A 19,968-nucleotide genomic window follows, 5' to 3' on the forward strand; every position below is an offset into this window, starting at 1 on the left:
TTATAGAGAGAGAGACGACCCAACCCTAGAGAAAGAAAGGCGGCCACGACTTGGAGAGAGAGAGGGAAAGGCAGCCATGTAGCTTGGAGAAAATGAAACCATATTTCCTTTTCCTTGTATTTGTACTCTTTTCATATCATGTATTTGTAGTTTTCCTAATCCTAGTTGATTTATGTTTTGGATACTTTCCATATTTCTATATCTTGTAATCCTTATATAAAGGAACACACTTTTGATTAATAATATACAGAAACTTACAGTTCTAAATCCTAAGTTTCACAACAATTTTTACCTTTCAATAAAAACTTATTTTGGTCATTTTCTTCGCCGAGTGTTATTTTTGTGACAAAAAGTTAAAAATGGTTATCCTATGGAATTTTTCTGAATAAAACAACAAAATGGCTATAGGCATGCATATCCTGTTAATTCGAGTTATTTAATTTAGTTCTACGTAAATCTTATCGAATTAACCTAAATAAATTTCAGTTCAATATTTTTGGTTAGTTTGGTTTTTGAAAATTCTACTGAAATTTTTGATTTTGGTTTAATTTTGTTAAAATTTTGGATAAAACAACCTCAAAAAGATGTATTGCGCTTTAAGAGTTAAGTTTACTGAACAAAAAGCCCAAAGGACCATAAAGCCCAAAGCTCATTAATTGTAACAGTGATCTGAAACTTAGATGATTGATTAGCTAGCTGGTGAAGTTTGGATCTTTGGTAGAGAGAAGAAGAAGAAGAAGATGTCGTTGGTGTGGCTAGAAGCAGCTCTACCTCTGGGGATCATCGGAGGGATGCTGTGCATCATGGGAAACTCTCAGTACTACATCCACAAAGCTTATCATGGCCGTGTATGATTCTCTCTCGAATTAGAGCAATTCATTCATCGTTTGTGGTTTTGATGATTTCAAATTTGGGATTGAAACAGCCGAAGCACATAGGCCACGATGAATGGGATGTCGCTATGGAGAGACGCGACAAGAAAGTCGTCGAGAAAGCCGCAGCTCCTTCCTCATGATCTGATCCCTCAGGTCTGTGTTCCTCTTCCTCCAAGTGGTTATTGGATCAATCTTCTCTATGCACTAGTTTTTGTTGCTTCACAAGCCTATAAGTGTGCCAGTGAATGTTTGTAAAGGTGTGATTAGTCGTCACTGAATAGCTCTTTTGTTCTTTGGGCTCTTGACAATGAAAATGGGTAAAAAGACAGACTTTGTGGATAATAAACTACTGTATCAGTCGTATTTGGGACAAGTTGTCGTTTTGAAGCTTCAGCGTGTTTGCTTGGTTGCCATTCTGCTGCTATATAGTTTATCATCGGCACTGTTTAGCTATTTGTTCTTGAAGCTTGTGAATTGTGTTTGTTTGTTATTGTCCTGTCTCTTGTCTAGGAATGACTACGATCATCTTTATGGTTTGGTTAGTTAGGAGCTGTGCTTATTTCTTTGTCATAGCTGAGCTCTAGGGCAGTAGTTTTCGTTCTTCTCGACGTAGATGATCTTCCTGCTGCTTTCTGTTTTCTCCTTTTGGCTTTCGATGTAACGGGGAGACTTTGAAGATAGTTTCTGTTATATTCAACCAAAGTTACAGACAGAGAACAAAAAGGACGAATATTCTACAACAATAGTTTTCCTTTTGGGCAATCATTTTGGATGTTCTTGGAACACAATTAATACAATGCACTCTTATCTTCATTTCCAGATCCAGAACTAAGATCTGGCAATGATGAGACAAAGAACCTGACATTAAGAATCTCCTGATACATCTACAGATGTCAGAGTAAATTAACATTGTTGACATGAAACTATGCATCATAGCACAAGAAGACACAAAGCCAGGCTATTCCACGTTTGACTCGAAACTTTTTGCCTACTATGTTTCTCAGAGGTAGCTGCTGCATGAGAACCATAACGAGTCTTATGAAGAACAACCAGGCGAGACAATTCTGAATGAAAATATGAATGTTGTAACATAAATTAGCTTCTGTAGTATATATAGGGCCTGCTTGCAAGTCATATTCTCAAGAAAATACTTGAACCTCAAGGACACTACTACTAACATTTGAAGAATGGTAAACTCAAAGTTGAGAATGTGCATCATCTTCTTAAGCTGTCAAAAGATGTTAACATTATTACAAAAGAGATAACAGCTTTACAGAAAAAGTAGTTAGAAAGCAAACAATGCGAGTGTGTTCCAGAAACAAATCCATATCTTCCATCAAAGTTGTGATTTGAGAGGCCAAACAATAACACTTATTTTCCTTAAATCACTCGTAGAGAATCAAGATGAATGTACCGTATCAACTTGCTAACCACAACTAAAAAATAATAATAATCAGAAAAAAAAAAAACACTTTACCAGAAGACAAGTAACAGATGGATCAAAGCTGAACTCTAACAATAATGAAGATGTACACAAAACCACAATCAAAAGTTTTCCTCTAAGCTGCGTATTCAGTCTCGAGCATCGGTTGTGTACGAGTAGTTGTAGCTGTCGGTGCTCTCGTCTCTCCGACCTGAGTCATCCTAAGAGCTTCCCCTGTCTCTCCAGCTCTCTCCATCTCCCTAATCTTGTCCTCCTTCTTGTAACTCCGACACCTCATGACAAGACACACCAAAAGCCCCAATAGTATCAACCCACCCACCACTGATCCAACAATGATCCAAGTCTTGGCACTATCCTCAGACCTCTTCTCCTTCTTCGGAGACGGAGCAGATGCCACAGACTTAACCACCACAGAGAAATGCCCTTGCTTCACAGTCTCGCACGTGTTCTGAACCGAGTCCTTGAAAGTGGCTTTCCCTCGCGAATCAAAACTAACGCACTTAGCGCCAGAACCTTGCGGGATACGCTCGAGATCGGCGAAACTAATCCTAATGGGACCGTTTAACGCCGTTAACTCCATCTCCGGTAAGTTAACGGCGGAGAGATTCTTGGCGTCGTAGGCGAGGAGACCCAGCACGGGAGCTACGTAGTCGTAGCCGGGAAGAGGGTAATAGAACTGAGAGTAGTTAGCTAGGTTCTGATAGACAAGAACGAGCCTTGTCACGTACGGCTTCACGGTGACTCCTGTCGGAATCGAGAACTCTTTGAGAGAATGTACTCCGTACTTTCTGAAGCTTCCGCTTCTGAGTCTCATGGCGGCGAGTTTGATCCCGGTGAAATTGGAAGGAGAGGCGGCGTCGTAGAGAATGCCGGTGCGGGGGTTAACAAAGGCTCTAAAGGAGTAATCTTGAAGAATGGAGTCGAGAGAAGAAGAAGTCACATTGGTCGGAGGAGAGGGAGACTGAGCAGAGAGTTTCTGAAAGAGATGGAGAAAGAGAAGCACTTGGAGAAACCCCATTGTTGGGTTTCTTCTTCTTCTTCTTCTTCGCCTCCTCAGGGCGAGTCAGAGCCGTGTGACTCAGTACAAACTCGCCGTGAAAGCTTCAAGAACGGTAAAGATTGGAACTTTGTGTTGGGTTTCAAGTAAAGATTGGAGCTTTGAGCGAAAAGGGAAGAATTGAATCGAGGAATGAGGGGTTGCAGCGATGGAGGACGGAGTCAAGGAGGAGAGAGAGGAGTAATGGTTTGCTGGTGGAGGAGAGAGAGAGAGAGAGGCAAAAGGACAAAGAGTGTTGTCGTCAGTCACATTTGTTCACAAGAACTGGACAGCCTGTTCATCTTGATTTTTCTCCTTTTTACCATTTAAAATAAATAATTCCCATAAAATATGCCTTCTCACATTCATAACCTTTTTTAATTTTACTTTACTTTTTGCACCAATCATATTGTGTCGCCGTAACAGTTATCCGTTTTCCGTATTTATAAATTGTAATCTGTATCTGTATACTGTACTTTTTTGTATATACTGTATAAATCTACTTTCATTCTCATGTGGGCACAAACAGAACAATTAAACCATTCGTTGTCTTGGCCCAATTGTCTATTGTGACCAATCGAGTTGTATATCTTAACGGTGAGAAATAAATTCAGGCTTTTCAAACCATAGATATGGACCCATTGAGGTGAGGCCTTAGCTGTTAGATTCAGCCCATAATAAACATTTACTAGCCCATTACAAGCGTTATGATTTACTAGCCCAATACAAGCCTTATGATCAAGGCATTTTATCGGAAGAAAGTGATCGTTTTGACGGGGTTTGGTGACAAAAAAAATCGAGAACTTTCAATATCTGGTTTTGAACCATATAGTTTGATTAGGTGAACAAAAGCTCTAAAGTATGCATGGATGTACTAACCAAACAACCTTCCCATTTGGATATTTGAGTTCAGTAGCTCTTGCTCCAGCCACTGAGCGAACTTTAGAGCTTTTATAGTCCACGTGGAGCCTCCAGGTGCAAAGTCGTGGACTATCAGATCCCTACGGACACTGATAGAAGCCAAATGCTCACCATTGCAATCGTACATCACACTTGATATTGTACTTGTATGAATATGATGACCCTTCAGATTTTTATAACAAACACTACAAGAAAACACACCGAATTCCGACGGATCTTCCGACGGACACCAAGGTCGTCGGACATTTGCGACGGAATACTGACAAATTTCCGACCAAATCCAAAAAAATGAAGTCGTCGGAATTCCGTCGGCCATTTCCGACGGAATTCCGACGACATACGGTTCGTCGGAATTTTCCGACGACTTTTCGACAACATTCCGATAAAAAATGTAACCGTTGTAGTCGTCGGAAGTTCGTCGGTATATTCCGACGAAATTCCGACGACATTCCGATTAACAGCAAAGTCGTCGGAATTCCGTCGGTATTTTCCGACGGAATTCCGACGAACCATGTGACCGTTGCCGACAAATACATATGACCGTTGTATAGCCGTTTGGGATTGGACAATTCCGACGGAATTCCGACGGACTTCTTTACATCCGTCGGAATTTCGTCGGAAAGTCGTCGGAGGTCCGTAAGCAATTTCCTATAAATACAACCCCTCCTCATTCAACTCATTCACACTTCATTCTCTCTTCATTCTCTTTAGTCATAACAATTCCGTGAAAATCATGTCTTCAGAAGTTTATTATCGTTCGTGGATGGATAAACCTCATTTGGATCCGAACACCAATTTGCTTACGGAAGAATACGTTCAAGGGATTGGAGAATTCATGAGGCTTGTTCAACAGCAACCGGATGCAAAAAGTGGTATGTTAAGATGTCCCTGCTCTTCTTGCAATAATAATAAGGTTATAAAAGAATTTGATGTTTGGACTCATTTGTATATGAAAGGGTTTTCACGTAATTATAAAGTTTGGTACCTTCATGGGGAAACTGGTTATGAATATGGTAGTACTAGCGAACCTCAGCCTGTTAGTGAACCTCAGCCTGATATTAGGTTAGAAGAATCTAGAACGGATATAGATTATGGTGTAGGTACTGAGCAGATGGTACATGATCATTATAGAGGGGAAGAACCAAACCCCGAGTCTAGGAGATTTTTTGACATGTTGGATGCAGGAAAACAACCTTTGTATCAAAATTGTAGAGATGGTCATTCAGTCTTATCATCTGCAACTAGATTAATGGGTATTAAGACAGACTATAATTTGGCTGAAGAATGTATGGATGCGATTACTGATTTTGTCAAAGGTATTCTACCTGAGGATAACCTTGCACCGGGTTCATACTACGAGGTTCAGAAACTTGTTGCAGGTCTTCAACTACCGTATGAAGTGATAGATGTATGTATTGACAACTGCATGATCTACTGGAGAGCGGATGAGACACGGAATGTATGCAAATTTTGTGGGAAACCTCGTTATCAGGAGACGAGGGGAAGAGTTCCGATCCCATTCAAAAGAATGTGGTATTTGCCTTTGACGGAAAGATTGAAGAGGTTGTATCAGTGTGAGCGCACAGCAAAAGCAATGAGATGGCATGCAGAGCATTCCACAAATGGTGAGATTAGACATCCTTCAGATGCAAAGGCTTGGAAACATTTCCAGTCAACATATCCAGAATTTGCGGAAGAGAGAAGAAATGTTTATCTTGGATTATCTACTGATGGTTTCAGCCCATTTGGAAAGCATGGAAGGCAGTATTCTCTATGGCCAGTTATTGTGACACCGTACAACTTACGGCCGAGCTTGTGCATGCGACGAGAGTTTTTGTTTCTCTCAATTCTAGTCCCCGGGCCAGATCATCCTAAAAGATCACTAGATGTGTTTCTTCAACCACTAATATATGAGTTGCAACAACTATGGGCGCATGGTTTTGAGACATACGATGTTTCGCGCAAAGAAAACTTTCAGATGCGGGCAGTACTTATGTGGACAATAAGTGACTTTCCAGCATATGGTATGTTATCTGGATGGACAACACATGGGAAGCTATCATGTCCATATTGTCAAGATGACACAGATGCTTTCCAACTAAAGAACGGAAGGAAAACGTGTTGGTTTGACTGTCACAGACGATTTCTACCACCTGATCATCCATACCGCAGGAGTAAGACTTCGTTTACGAAGAACAAGCAGGTGTTTGATGGTCCACCTGAGGAAGTTAGTGGGAAAGATTTGTTGAAGCAGTTTAGGTATTTTGATGCAGAAAGGACGCCAGATGTAGGTGGACATGAAAACATTCGAGTCAATGCGGTTGGAGAGCTACATAACTGGCACAAAAAGAGTATTTTCTGGGATCTACCATATTGGGAGAGTCATCTATTGCGGCATAATTTAGATGTCATGCATATTGAGAAGAACTTCTTCGATAATCTGATGAACACAGTCCTTAACATCCAAGGTAAAACGAAGGATAATTTGAAGTCAAGGTTGGATTTAGTCGATATTTGTGATCGTTCTGAACTTCACGTTGATGAGAACGGTACGGCCCCTTTTCCCATTTATCGGCTAGATGGTGCTAGAAAAGAAGAGTTCTTTGATTGGATTACAGATAAAGTGAAATTTCCTGACGGATATGCATCAAATTTGGGGAACTGCGTTGATAGAAGCGAAGGAAAGTTTACTGGCTTGAAGAGTCATGATTGTCATGTAATTATGCAGCGCCTCCTTCCGTTTGCCTTTTCAGCATTATTGCCACGTAATGTTCATGAAGCAATTGCAGGGATTAGTGTTTTTTTCCGTGACTTATGCAGCAGAGTATTGACTGAAGAGGGTATTAATAATTTGAAGACAAACGCACCAGTCAGCATGTGCAACCTTGAGAAGATATTTCCTCCATCATTCTTTGATGTAATGGAACATCTTGCTATTCATCTCGCAAGAGAATTGGAACTTGGTGGTCCTGTGCAGTACAGATGGATGTATATTTTTGAGCGTTATATGCATCATCTGAAGAAGATGGTCAAAAATCAAAGCAGGGTGGAAGGATCTATAGTGGCACAGGTGATCAATGAAGAAACTGCAATCTTTGCTGAAAATTATTTTCCACCAGAAGTGCAAACAAAACACCGAAGACCTGCTCGGCATGATGATAGAGGGGAGAAAGCAACATATCATGTTACTGTCCCAAGCATGTTCAAGGAAATAGGACGACTTAGTGGAAAATTCACGAAGCGGAGACTTACGGACACTGAGAACGCTCATTTGCAAACATATTTGCTCACCAACTGTGAAGATGTTCTACAATATGAGAGGTAAAATTATTTATTCATTTTTTGTTAGATTAATATTCAATAAATTTATTTCATATTGATAATATTTTTGTATATAGTGTATATATGGCGGAGTTGCGTATGACTCACAGGCATGCAACAGAAGATGAGCTTCGACAACTTAGAGATAACGGATTTGCTGCGTGGCTTCGTAGTTATGTGAGTCATATATCCTATTACCCTATGCAAATGATTAGTTTAAATTTAATATATATAAACTAATTAATTTTGCAATCATATATGTTTTTTTTTATAGGTGAATGATGGTTTGGCCAGAGGTCTTGTGTTCGATGATTGGGTACGCGAATTTGTGCAGGGACCAAACTATGTGGTCAAATCATATCCTAAATTTTGTACGCGAGGATATGCATTCACAAGGAAAGGTCATTCTAAGACAACATATGATGCTGGTGTTTCATCTTCTTCTGGTGACGATGTCTACTACGGCAACATAAAAGAAATATTGGAAATCCAATTTCCTGGAATGGTTGGATTGCGTTGTGTAGTATTCTATTGTGATTGGTATGACACCACCCCAGATAGAGGAGTGAAGATTGATGCGTTTGGTGTTACATCAGTTCATTCGCGGCGGAAACTTCAATATTATGATCCCTTCATTCTTGGTTCGCAAGCTGATCAGGTATGTCAATATATTCATAATTTTTTACGAATATAATTAATTAATGTTATATATTGAACTAATACTTTGTATATTTAATATTATGATCCCTTCATTCTTGGTTCGCAAGCTGGTTCGCAAGCTGATCAGGTATGTCAATATATACATTGAAAATTGAAAAGGTCGTCGGTATTTTCCGACGAAATACCGACGACATGTTTTTCTATAAAGTTTCAATCATAAAAATCTATAAATTTAGATGCCAAAACTATGAAAATAACACATAATAAGTGTTTAGTATAGTATTAGATCGCAACCGTTCAAATATAACAACTCATTAAAATATTTATGTATGCATATCATTGTTTTCATAACATCTCATCTTAACATTATGTACTTATACAATCATATTTATATAAGCTTACACTACAAAAAATATTGTTGTGTAAAATCGTGTTATAAAACATTTTTATTGTTAAATCTTTATGCAAATACTATATATATTATCAAAGGTTTGGATTTTGCATTTAGAAACTTGAAAAGAACACCCTAAACACTAAGTCGTCGGAATTCCGTCGGAAAATACCGACGGAATGTGTCCGTCGGAAAATACTGACGGACACGTTCCGTCGGAATTTCAATTAGCCCGGGAGAACCAAACCGCTTGAAAATTTTCGCGAATCGGCATTTGGTATATTTTAAATATACCGACGGAATACCGACGAACCCGTGTCCGTCGGAATCCGCGGAAATAAAAATCCTTCTCCTTTCTTCTTCGTTATCTCCGCGGCCTCTCTCTCTCTCAAAACTCTCCGGCGATTTCGGCGATTTCGGCGACTCTCCGGCGATTCCGGCCTCTCTTCACCGGCGAATCCTCTCCTCACCCTCCTATCTCTTCCCCAAACCCCAAATCATGTAAGAATCATCCCAAACCTTTTTTTTTTCAATTGTTTAGGGTTTTGGAAGTTGATCTCGGATTTTAGGTTGTTTGATTGAACATTTTAGGATTGAATGGATAGTTTAGGATATATAAGTTAGGATTGTTGTTTTAGTTTTTTTTGGAACATTTTTTTATTTTTAAAAACGTTTTTTGATTTTTTAAAACGTTTTTTTTTATTTTTAAAAACGTTTTTTGATTTTTAAAAACTTTTTTGATTTTTAAAAACGTTTTTTGATTTTTAAAAACGTTTTTTGATTTTTAAAAACGTTTTTTGAAAAAAATATAAATATTTAACACCATTTTTCTTCATTTATAAATTTTAACAACATTTTTCTATATTTATAAATTTTTTATAATTTTGTATACATATATATATATGTAAATCATGTATAGTAAAAATTTTTAAATTTTTTAAATTTTTTATATTTTTTTTTAAGTTTCCACTAATAAATATTTAACAACATTTTTTTTTTAAAATATAAATATTTAACAACATTTTTCTTCATTTATAAATTTTTAACAACATTTTTCTATATTTATAAATTTTTTATAATTTTGTATACATATATATATATATATATATATATATATAAAAGGTTTAATAGTTTTTTTTAAAACGTTTATAAAACCTTTTGTAAATATATAAATGAAAATATGTTTGATGGGTTAATTTTTTTTTTTTAGGGCCGAGGATGAAGCCCGCCCAGCAGCCCGTCTTCGACGTAGTTCGGTGAGCGGTTCCCGTGCATCGGTATCGTCTCATGACTCGGTTCCCGCATATATTCCCGCTCCAGCTCCCTCTGCCCCTCACGCTGCCCCTCACGCTGCTGCTCAACAGGATCCGGGGGTCATGCCGGTTCATCTATTGGTTCAACAACCAGGTCGAGAGCATCTCCCGTTTCTCCAACTCAACCCACGACGAGGCCATAGCACTTGGTTAGTATTTTTTTTTATTTGTACCGTTATATTTTTTGCTTTAATTAACTTGCTAACTTGTATTTTTTTTTAAAGGTTCACCAAGTCGAAAAATGGCATTAGCCGGAGCATCAACCAGATGATGTACTCCATGCTCCGTTTTGGATATCCAAAGTGGAGTGTGATCCCTTCCGACGAACGAGAGTTGTGGTTTCGTCAGTTTGCGGTATAGTAACCCTTCATTTTTTTTAAGTTTTTACATTTTTTTACATATATTTACTTATTAAATTGTGTTTGTTTTGTAGCAAGAGTTCAACTGGCACTCCGATCTTACGGAAACAGTCCGTAAGAAATTCAACGAAAAGGCCATGGACTCTTACACAAAGCAGATAAACGCGTGGAAGACAGTTTGGCAGAAGAACAAGAAGCCACGGTTCATCAACGGGGGGTGTGGGAGCAGTTGATAGCTCATTGGGAGAGGGAAGACACTGCAGAGACGTCTTCTAGGAACTCCAGGAACCGGAAGAGCGATCGTGGCGGGAAAGGTATGTATGTGCACAACCTCGGCGCTTGCTCCATGTCTACTAAGGAGGATGAACTTGTAAGTTTTTTATTATTATTTATCTTTATATTTTTTAAATAAATATTTTATATATTTTTTGGCTAATAATGGCGGTTTTTTTAGATCGAAGCAAATGACGGTAATCCCGTTGATCGTCTCCAACTCATTAAGGTGGCTCACACTAACAAGACGACGGGTCAAATTCAGGACCCCGTGATCAGAGGTGTAGTTGATTTGGTGGAAGCTGAGATAGTTTCTCAATCTCAGCCTCTCTCTGATGACGGCGACTCCACGGGAGCTTCAACCAACCTGTCTCTATTGCAAATAAATGAGATGGTTGAAAAGGTAATTTTTTTTATTAATATTTTTTTTTTATAATGTCGATTATTTACTTGTCCATATTTACTTACTTTAAATATTTTTGTAGGCGGTTCCTAAAAGGAAAGGAGGCCGTTTAGTTGGGTTGGCCCGTCGTGCTTCTTCGTATCCGGCATCTTCTTCGCAAGCTCCGTATGCCGATCCCATGATTCTCGAGGAGCTACATGACAAAGATGAACGGATTGGGGCATTGGAGGAGCAGAACACCACTATCCTTTCGGAGAATGCCACTATCCTTGCTGAGTTGGCATCCCAGAAGAAGTTCAACACCGAGATTATGCAGAAGCTAGATCGTTTGATGTCTTCGAGTTCTTCTTAGTTTATTTCGGCTTTATAAAACTTTCGGAATGTTTTTTTTTTCTATTTCGGTTTGTATGAATGTTTTTTTCCTATTTCGGTTTTTATGAATTTAAATTTTATAATATTATTAGTTTTAAATTTCCAATTTTTAAAATTTATTAATATCAAAAAATATATAAAAATGCAAAATTAATTTGTAAAAAAAAAAGGGTATATACCGACGGACAACGGTCGTCGGAATATACCGACGGACATATATCCGTCGGAATTTACCGACAAACTCATTTCCGTCGGAATATACCGACGAACGTGGTTCGTCGGTATATTCCGACGACCTATGTCCGTCGGTAAATTCCGACGGATACAGTTCGTCGGAATAAACCGAGGAACCACGTTCGTCGGAATTGTAGTTTTCCGATGAACTCTGGTCTCGTGTAGCCGCATCGTAATATCGTCGGAAGTTCGTCAGAATGACGTTTCTTGGTATTCGTCAGAAAGTCGTCGGAATTTCGTCAGAAATTCCGACGAATTTTTTTTTTCCGACGAAACGATACCGACGGACGGGTTCGTCGGAAATTCGTCGGAATAGACCGATTCCGACGAATTACCGACGATTTCGGCCATCAGAATCCCCATGTTTTCTTGTAGTGAAAACTTTCTTTGCAGATCCCATATCCGTACCATTCGACCAGTCTGCTCAATAACATATATACCTAGACAAGCTAATGGCTGATAGACATTCCTGAACTTATATTATCACACAAGGGAGTTAGTAAGTGTTATTGGGTTAGATTAAGCTAAGAGTTTTTTTTCAACAGTTTCTGTTATATTATTCAAAAAATACATTTTCTGGTATATAATCAAATTTCGGTTTGGTTTTTACTAGTTGGTATGTGTTGTAAGGTTGGACTAGATGATAACCCGCCCGCATGCGCAGAGTGAGTTTTTATAATAATGTGTTTATTAAATGGTTTTAACATTTTGCAACACTACAATTTTTATCGATTATAAAATGACTAATACAAATGTTGGTCTCTTAAATATATCATCGTTGTTGAAGAGTTACATATTACATCTCATTTTAATTATTTTTAAGACTTCATATACACAAAAAGAAATTAAGTTTTGTGGATGACATAAATCACCAAAACCAAATATGCAACATCGAGTATATAATGACGAAAGGTGATTAAGTTTTCTGCTCTGGATTTGTTTACTATTGACTCTCCATAAATGATTTTATTTTTTACCTCTATAAAATTGTTATTTCGTTCTCGTCTTTCGTCTTTGTTCATTGTTCATTGATATGAGTTAAGATTTTTTTTTAATTTTTTATATGAGTTCGGTGAATTACTTAAGAAAGAACGGAAGAAAGAATAATAATTTGGGCTTAAAAAATGTTAGGCCGTATTTGTTTTCGGCCCATTTATCTTCATATCAACGAAATCATCTCAGCCGTTGGATCATCATAAAACACTATGAGAGTTGATATCACATCTTCGAAAGAACACAGTAATCGTTGAAGAAAGAAGAACAAAGTGTCAATCTTTTACAGTCCAAATCGAAGTCCAATTTCAAGTAAAAAAGGGGGTTTTAGGGTTTACTCCAAGAAGAAGAGAAGCAATGAGCGACGCGTTTTGCTCGGACTGCAAGAAACACACGGAGGTCGTGTTCGATCACTCCGCCGGAGACACCGTCTGCTCGGAGTGCGGCCTCGTGCTCGAGTCTCACTCAATCGACGAAACCTCAGAGTGGCGCACCTTCGCTAACGAGTCGGGCGATAACGATCCCGTCCGCGTCGGCGGTCCGACGAACCCGCTTCTCGCCGACGGTGGTCTCACCACCGTCATTTCGAAACCTAACGGATCGTCCGGGGACTTTCTCTCGTCTTCGCTGGGTCGTTGGCAGAACCGTGGATCGAACCCTGATCGCGGTCTTATCGTCGCGTTCAAGACGATCGCTACTATGGCTGATAGGTAGTTTGGGTCTTTTCTTGGATGTTGATTTTGTCTGGTTGTTGTCTGAAAGTTTGAGAATTGTGGTTTCTAGAAGGTTTATTTAAGGAAAGTGTATGTTACTGAAAAGGAAAGACTTTTGGTTTTATTTTTATTTTTGCTTATAATATGTTTAATATCCTAGAAGCTCCATGTTGATGAATCTTTGTATGTATGTCACTGAGAAGGGTTATAAATGATCTGGTGCAATCAATGCTTCCTATTATTTGGGAATAATACGTTAATTGAGTCGGTTCAATGGGGTTTATTTATGAGGCTAGATTGCATTCACTGTAAGTTAGATTGCTTGACAAGTTGTAGTTAACAAGTTTTGATGAACCTTGTGTTTCTCCAGGTTGGGGCTTGTGGCGACCATCAAGGTATCTCTAGCTAGACATGTTTCTTTCATTATCACATGGTTATATTTGTGTGGGGTTTTACATTCCTTTGTTGATATTGGATTAAAGGACCGAGCCAATGAGATATATAAAAGGGTAGAGGATCAGAAGTCAAGCAGAGGAAGGAATCAGGATGCTCTTTTGGCTGCTTGTTTATACATTGCTTGTCGTCAAGAGGACAAGCCACGAACTGTCAAGGGTACTACCAAACAGCTATTGTTTTTTTTTTTTTTTATTTTGGTTTATATGTTCGTTAATCATCATCCATCATTGTGTAGAAATATGTTCTGTTGCCAATGGAGCTACTAAGAAGGAGATTGGTCGTGCAAAAGAGTACATAGTCAAACAGTTGGGGCTTGAAACAGGACAATCAGTAGAAATGGGAACTATCCATGCCGGAGATTTTATGGTGAGTTCTTCTTAAAGTCAAGTGCCTTTCGGTTCTTATCAGCTGATGTGTTCGTTAACCTGATTGGTTAATCTCCAGAGACGTTTTTGCTCCAATCTTGGTATGACTAACCAAACCGTGAAGGCGGCTCAAGAATCTGTGAAGAAGTCAGAGGAGTTCGATATAAGGTTACATCATTAACCATGATTGTCTTATCACTTCTGTTCTCCTGGTTTATCGGTCTTACGGGTATTCACACATGGAGCTTTAAACACCTTTGGTTGCAGGAGGAGTCCCATATCGATTGCAGCAGCGGTTATATACATCATAACACAGCTCTCTGATGAGAAGAAGCCTCTTCGAGGTCTCTTCCATTCACATTTTTTTTGTGAACTGAAACAACTCACTTAAAACAATCGCTGATATTGAACTCCTTGCAGATATCTCGGTGGCAACTGGAGTTGCAGAAGGAACTATTAGGAACTCGTACAAAGATCTCTACCCTCACCTTCCCAAGATCATACCAGCTTGGTACGCTAAAGAAGAAGATCTCAAGAACCTGCAAAGCCCTTGAGTGCTCTCATCTTCTTCTCTCTTACCTGTTATTACCCACTTACCACGCCTTCTTGTTTGATAAATCAAGTCTAGTTTCTATTGGAATCTCGGGTTATAGAGTTGTTTGGTCCAGACCTGAACCAGAGTTCTCAAGTATATTTGTATCCAGAGAAAAATTAATCCAAGGATTCGTGTATTGGTTAAAGCGTGTGTCAGAACAAAAGAAAACCGGATCTGAAATTCTCGGTCAATAGAAATAAGAATTCCAAACCGGCCATCTTTTTTTTTTTTTTTGTTACAAAAAACCGGCCATCTCTACATGTGTTTCAAACTGTTGAACTAATTGTGGGTGTAAACTATTCAATTCAAAAACTTCAGTGCTTAAAACAATAAATATTGCAATTCTTGGGGAGCAAAGCCTCAAGATATTTACATTGTTCTTATGTGTAGAATAAGGAGAATAATAAGAGACCTAAGATAAGCCATTGCTTTACATAATAAAACAGCAATGCTTTCACTTTTTACACACCCAAAAGGGGGTCTAAACTTAAGCCAGTCGAGATCCAAAATACATTTTATTTACTGACTTAAATATTAAACCCTCTTTTTTATTTACAAAATTATAAATATAAACATGAACCAGTGCTTTGCTTAGTTAGGCTGTACATATATAGCTCTCTGTTCATCAAATGATCCCCTCTTTCTCTGGTTGTGTTAAGAGCTTGAGGTTTACTTACATGGCTAAGGAGAAGCATTTGCAGCTAGAGATGACGAGAGCCCGATTCTTCTCTCTGCATTGAAAAAAAGAACAATGATACATGGGCTGTGACTTTGTCTTACTAGAATTTATACAGAGAGAGAAAAGATACTTACCTCCAGTGGTGATAAGTTTCTCAACCCGGGCAACGATGTGTTTCCCATATGTGTACCTCTTCAAAGCATTCAAGTGGACTTTGATACGCGAAATAATGAGGGCAAGGCTTTGATCATCGCATGTTTCAAGAACCTTCTGCACTACGTAGTTCCCGAACGGATCCTTCATCATCGCCTGCACATTTAATAGGCGTTAGTGGGAGACTTCCCAAAGACATGAGGGAGCAAAGATTGTTTTTTCTTTTAAGTTGCATACCTGAAGAGGCTCGTTTTCATCAGTATAACCAAGCATCTCATTCACTAGAACCTGACGCTCCTCTGGCCCGCCAAATGTCAAACACTTTTCGACAACATTTGAAGCGAACTTCTGTTGACTCATTGTCACAATCTGCCCAGCAAGCTTATTGATAATTTCTGTCCGTTCGTGTGGTTTACCGTGTTGTATGATATGCTACAAAGGGAAGCAAGGTCAACCATTATCAAGGTGTCTATTTTCATACATCAACAATGTAAATTAAGCATCGAGAAACTTACCTGAATAACATAGTTCCCGTACTGATCTTGAGCTAGAGTGCAGACTGAGTTCATGATTTCCTCCATAATGATCCGTTGGGTTTCGACGTCATCGATATGCTCCAGTACCCTCTGCCGTGAGTCCAAAGATGAACATTACAAGTATTGTTAATAGCGGACGAGAAAAGAAAAAGCATAAGGTGTGATGTATGTATATATCAGACCTGGATTACACGGCATCCATAAGGGTGTGTTGAAAGAGCTAAGACTTTCCCATAAAATGAGGAAATAATGAACTGTATGCATTCCTGAGGAAGACGCTCAATACACTTCTGGATCACATGATTACCATTCTGATCATAAACGCATTTCAAGACAGACCCATCAAGCTCTTGCACCATTCGAGTTTGCTGCTCCACATCAACCACCTCCAACGCCTGTATCAATATGGTAGAAAAAAGACAGGGACATGCTCAGAGAATTTAAAAGCCTCTTTCTATAAGACTCTTTACCATTATAATAATAAGTAAGGTCAAAACAATGTGTTTGTACTGAGTACCTTTTGGATAACCCTGCAGCCATACATTTGTAGAGAGAGAGCTAAAACGTGGCCAGTAACTTGTTCAGCGAGTTCTTTTCTCTGTTTGTTTGTACCATGCTCAAAAAACTAAAAAGAAAAAGTAAAAAACAGAATAACGTATGAGTATAGTGACATATATATTAGCCATTTGCAAGAAAATTATTTAGATGCTTCAGCTCTTACCTTTTGAATGACATAATTTCCAAAGACATCTGTCATCAAAGTGCGACCATAAGGAAGTATCTCCGGGAATATTGCATTCTTTTCCTCATCTGTTGCAGTCTCTAGCTTTTGCTGAATGAAACGACTTCCGTACTGATCCATGCTGCACGTTGTGTGAAAGGAAGAACAAAAGTGAACTAGTAACTTAGATGAAATATATTAGTTAAGGGAAGCTAAATACCTGAACTCAATCACATGCCCAACTATTTCTGAAAGCTCCAAAGACCTTGTCTTGTTGTTCTTGAACCCTTCTAGTAACGATGCTTCCGTTGTGCTGCCGATTTCTACATGGGAAGATCCCGGTAATCCTCCAAGGGGGATTTTCATCATTGAGGCAGCAGATTGTGACATTCGCATGTTCTGGACATTTCTTGAATTCTTGGAAGGAGAAGGTAAATGGTTTCCCAGATACATGCTGCCAAGATCATACGGAGGATTCTCAAACAATCTGGAATTTACAGCACTGAGATTACCCAGCTGATGCCTCTGCTGAGCAAGTAACATCGCGAGATACTCATTAGCTGTATCTCCGTTTGATGTCCCGAGATTGTTTCTAAGAAGAGGATGATCACTTGGTGCACCAGTAGCTGACGCCGTATGCCGATACTGGCTGTAATGAGGGTCCATAATTGGAGAATGAAGCTCAGTAGCAGCCTGGTTTATCAATCTATTCAAGTTTTGTATACCCCCTTCCCCAGTCAAATGTGAGCCTGAAACAAACGAATAAAACCAAATCTAAGATGATAAGCTTTTTGCGTTTATGAGAGTAAGAGAGTGAGAGAGCGAGGGAGATACCTTCAGGGGAATAGTGCTCAGCTAGTGAATTCAACTTGTTATTTACCAAATAACCACCAGCTGTGGAGAAGTCCATTCCATTAACATTTGCATTCTGAATATTATCAGATAAGCCCAGGCTTCCTAATCTAGAGCGGTCTGAAGTTGAGTATAGACTCGCTGAAGAGGAAGCTCGTTTAGGGATGTTGACCTGTCCGTGGGAAGCCACCGTAGAAGCACCAAGGCTTGTTCCATAGCCACTCATAATTCCACCATAATTGTCAGTAAATAACTGATCGTTTATATTCGGTTGACGCAGAGCCTTCTTATGACCATTGGGTATGTAACGCATGACATCAGATTGATTCTCCAATTCCACCTGAAACTGAGACTGCATAAGGTTATCTTTGACTTGATTGATCTCTGCCATGTTCAACCTCGACAGCGTGTCAGCAACATCAGCAGCAGTGTGGATGGCTGAGCCAAAAGTATTCTTCTTCTCGACAGGACCGACTCTGGTACCAATAGGGGGCAAACCAGAGGCCGAAGCTCTCCCCACTAGATGTGACTCAGGAGTTCTATTCCTTGGCACCGGAGAACTCATGTTAGATCCCAGCATAGCATTTGGAGTGTTCTGCGCAGCGGAATGTAACGACTCATGGAATGCTAATGGGCTGTCGAATCCACCCGGACTAAAATTCGTTAAGACAGCAGGATCGTTCATGTCGCGGAAAGTGTTGCAACTCGCAGGCCGAGACAGTTGGCTGCGTAATGCTGCGTCTCGGTCAAGTCCTTCCTATAAAAGTTAACAAATCAACCAAGTAGAACTTATCAGCCACCTCAGAGCTAGCATATAAATATATATACACAACAACATGAATATAAACACTAAATGTATAGACATTCTTTTTTAATATCAAAAGGTTCGGGCCAAAGTCCATAATCCTCCTACACCCGAAACAGGCAACGTATAATATTAATTTCGTCTCACTCGACCAAGGATCTATGACAATGGCCAGAGATCTTTTCCAGTTGAATTAACTACCTCTGGTATATGTATAGACATCAGGGCGGTCTAACATTGGCCACAAGCCCCCAAATTTTTTGAAAAAAGTTACGTAGCTGAAATCTTGAATAAATTGCCTATAAGGCCCCTAAATCTCGCCTGATAGACTTTACCTGAAGTATATCAGCAAAACTCTTCCTTCTAGGCCCAAGCCCAGGATCTAGCCTCTGCACAGGGGTCTTCTGAGAGCGTCCCTGCGCTACAGCATTCCTCAGCTCCATCAAATCACTCTCCGCCTGCTCAACACCTGGCTGAACAGAGAATAGCGACGAGGAGCTGTTGTTGCTGTTGCTATTCTCACCTTTCTTCCTCCACTCCCCAACAGGATCAAACACCGTCTCACCGTTGTGAAACCTCTGAGCAACTCTCCAATCCTCTCTAGACAGCAACGGAGGAGGCAGCCTCGGGTTCGAGTGCTCGTTCGAGTAGTAGTACGAGAGGTACGCAGGGTGCCAGCGCAACTCGTCGTCGGATAAAAGCTCGACGCCAACGTTCGCAGCGTCTCTGATGTAATCGGAGCTCGTGGTGTTGTTCATTAAGTACTGGTTATCCATGGCTCTCAACAAACCTTCCACCGTCGGCGGCGCGCTTCCGCTTCTGTGCACGTCGTCGACGACGTCTCGTTCTCCTCGTTGCGAGCCGAATGTTTGGTGGTTGCGGTGGAGAGATTCGAGCTCTCTCTGGAATCGATCCTCGAGATCGGCATTGGATCCTCGGTTCATGTTTGATCTCGTGTCCCTGTAGCTATCAGTATACATCTCTTCCCTTCATCTGAAATCAAATATGAAACCTAATCAGAGAGTTCCTCAAAAAAAAAATTGTGATCGCGATCGAAGTAATCACCTCTGGATTTGAATGCGTACGTAAGATCTTATCGTAGACGAACGACGTGTCGTTCTCTCGTTCACGCTAACACAAAGAAGGACGATGAGAAACTGGGAAGGGAACGAAGAGGCGAAGAAGAAGAAGAAGAAGCATGGAAGCCTGAGATCGCCTTCATCCTTTCTATTAGATTCGGATATGTCTCCTTTTTTGTCTTTTTGTTATTTGTTTAATTATTCTAAGCTAATCTTTAAATTTTAAGACCGTGTGATCTCATCTTGTCTATATCATTCTCTAAGATGATTGATTAATTAATGATTTGAACTTCATATTAAAATAAAGAATCTCTTCTGTGACATCAATAAGAACCCAAGAATCTCTTACAGAAAGCATTTTGCAATTTATTTCATGCTGCATACAATACAATACAATACAAGAGTAAGAGTGAAGTGAG

General features: G+C 39.5%; 4 protein-coding genes across 8 annotated transcripts; 2 read left to right on the forward strand and 2 right to left on the reverse strand.

Moving 5' to 3' along the window:
* Positions 1 to 617: 617 nt before the first annotated feature.
* LOC106353008 (NADH dehydrogenase [ubiquinone] 1 alpha subcomplex subunit 1) lies at positions 618 to 2,088 on the forward strand. 5 transcript variants are annotated; one of them, XM_022710298.2, is made up of 3 exons: positions 618 to 848; positions 926 to 1,028; positions 1,696 to 2,088. In XM_022710298.2, exons 1-2 carry the CDS (start codon positions 741 to 743, stop codon positions 1,013 to 1,015), a joined length of 198 nt encoding a protein of 65 aa, XP_022566019.1. In that variant the 5' UTR covers positions 618 to 740; the 3' UTR covers positions 1,016 to 1,028; positions 1,696 to 2,088. The 5 variants fall into 5 exon arrangements, with proteins under 5 accessions (XP_022566019.1, XP_048606161.1, XP_013648132.1 ...); XM_048750204.1 differs by having other exon boundaries at positions 1,766 to 2,088; XM_013792678.3 differs by having other exon boundaries at positions 1,880 to 2,088.
* A 237-nt stretch (positions 2,089 to 2,325) lies between these two features.
* On the reverse strand, positions 2,326 to 3,791 carry LOC106353007. The gene has a single exon (XM_013792677.3). It carries the CDS (start codon positions 3,335 to 3,337, stop codon positions 2,435 to 2,437), a length of 903 nt encoding a protein of 300 aa, XP_013648131.1. The 5' UTR covers positions 3,338 to 3,791; the 3' UTR covers positions 2,326 to 2,434.
* A 9,027-nt stretch (positions 3,792 to 12,818) lies between these two features.
* LOC106389092 (transcription initiation factor IIB-2) lies at positions 12,819 to 14,869 on the forward strand. Its single transcript, XM_013829284.3, has 7 exons — positions 12,819 to 13,305; positions 13,679 to 13,703; positions 13,791 to 13,920; positions 14,000 to 14,130; positions 14,209 to 14,297; positions 14,397 to 14,473; positions 14,550 to 14,869. The coding sequence occupies exons 1-7, from the start codon at positions 12,953 to 12,955 to the stop codon at positions 14,681 to 14,683; spliced, it is 939 nt and encodes a 312-aa protein (XP_013684738.1). The 5' UTR covers positions 12,819 to 12,952; the 3' UTR covers positions 14,684 to 14,869.
* A 168-nt stretch (positions 14,870 to 15,037) lies between these two features.
* Positions 15,038 to 19,772, reverse strand: LOC106353009 (pumilio homolog 4). Its single transcript, XM_013792679.3, has 11 exons — positions 19,536 to 19,772; positions 18,806 to 19,463; positions 17,648 to 18,422; positions 17,034 to 17,562; positions 16,814 to 16,955; positions 16,610 to 16,717; positions 16,275 to 16,487; positions 16,072 to 16,182; positions 15,794 to 15,988; positions 15,538 to 15,712; positions 15,038 to 15,455 (listed from the first exon to the last, which is right to left on the reverse strand). The coding sequence occupies exons 2-11, from the start codon at positions 19,448 to 19,450 to the stop codon at positions 15,406 to 15,408; spliced, it is 2,943 nt and encodes a 980-aa protein (XP_013648133.2). The 5' UTR covers positions 19,451 to 19,463; positions 19,536 to 19,772; the 3' UTR covers positions 15,038 to 15,405.
* Positions 19,773 to 19,968: the final 196 nt, after the last annotated feature.

Source organism: Brassica napus, chromosome C3, assembly GCF_020379485.1.
Source record: "Brassica napus cultivar Da-Ae chromosome C3, Da-Ae, whole genome shotgun sequence".
Classification (NCBI taxonomy): Eukaryota; Viridiplantae; Streptophyta; class Magnoliopsida; order Brassicales; family Brassicaceae; genus Brassica; species Brassica napus.

Coding starts and splice junctions, on each gene's coding strand:
- LOC106353008 (XM_022710298.2), top strand. CDS start 741: ATGTCGTTGGTGTGGCTAGAAGCAGCTCTACCTCTGGGGATCATCGGA. Junction 849..925: donor ACAAAGCTTATCATGGCCGT/GTATGATTCTCT, acceptor GGATTGAAACAG/CCGAAGCACATAGGCCACGA.
- LOC106353007 (XM_013792677.3), bottom strand. CDS start 3,337: ATGGGGTTTCTCCAAGTGCTTCTCTTTCTCCATCTCTTTCAGAAACTC.
- LOC106389092 (XM_013829284.3), top strand. CDS start 12,953: ATGAGCGACGCGTTTTGCTCGGACTGCAAGAAACACACGGAGGTCGTG. Junction 13,306..13,678: donor ATCGCTACTATGGCTGATAG/GTAGTTTGGGTC, acceptor GTGTTTCTCCAG/GTTGGGGCTTGTGGCGACCA. Junction 13,921..13,999: donor CAAGCCACGAACTGTCAAGG/GTACTACCAAAC, acceptor ATCATTGTGTAG/AAATATGTTCTGTTGCCAAT.
- LOC106353009 (XM_013792679.3), bottom strand. CDS start 19,450: ATGTATACTGATAGCTACAGGGACACGAGATCAAACATGAACCGAGGA. Junction 17,563..17,647: donor TGAGCACTATTCCCCTGAAG/GTATCTCCCTCG, acceptor CGTTTGTTTCAG/GCTCACATTTGACTGGGGAA. Junction 16,183..16,274: donor ATGGATGCCGTGTAATCCAG/GTCTGATATATA, acceptor GACTCACGGCAG/AGGGTACTGGAGCATATCGA.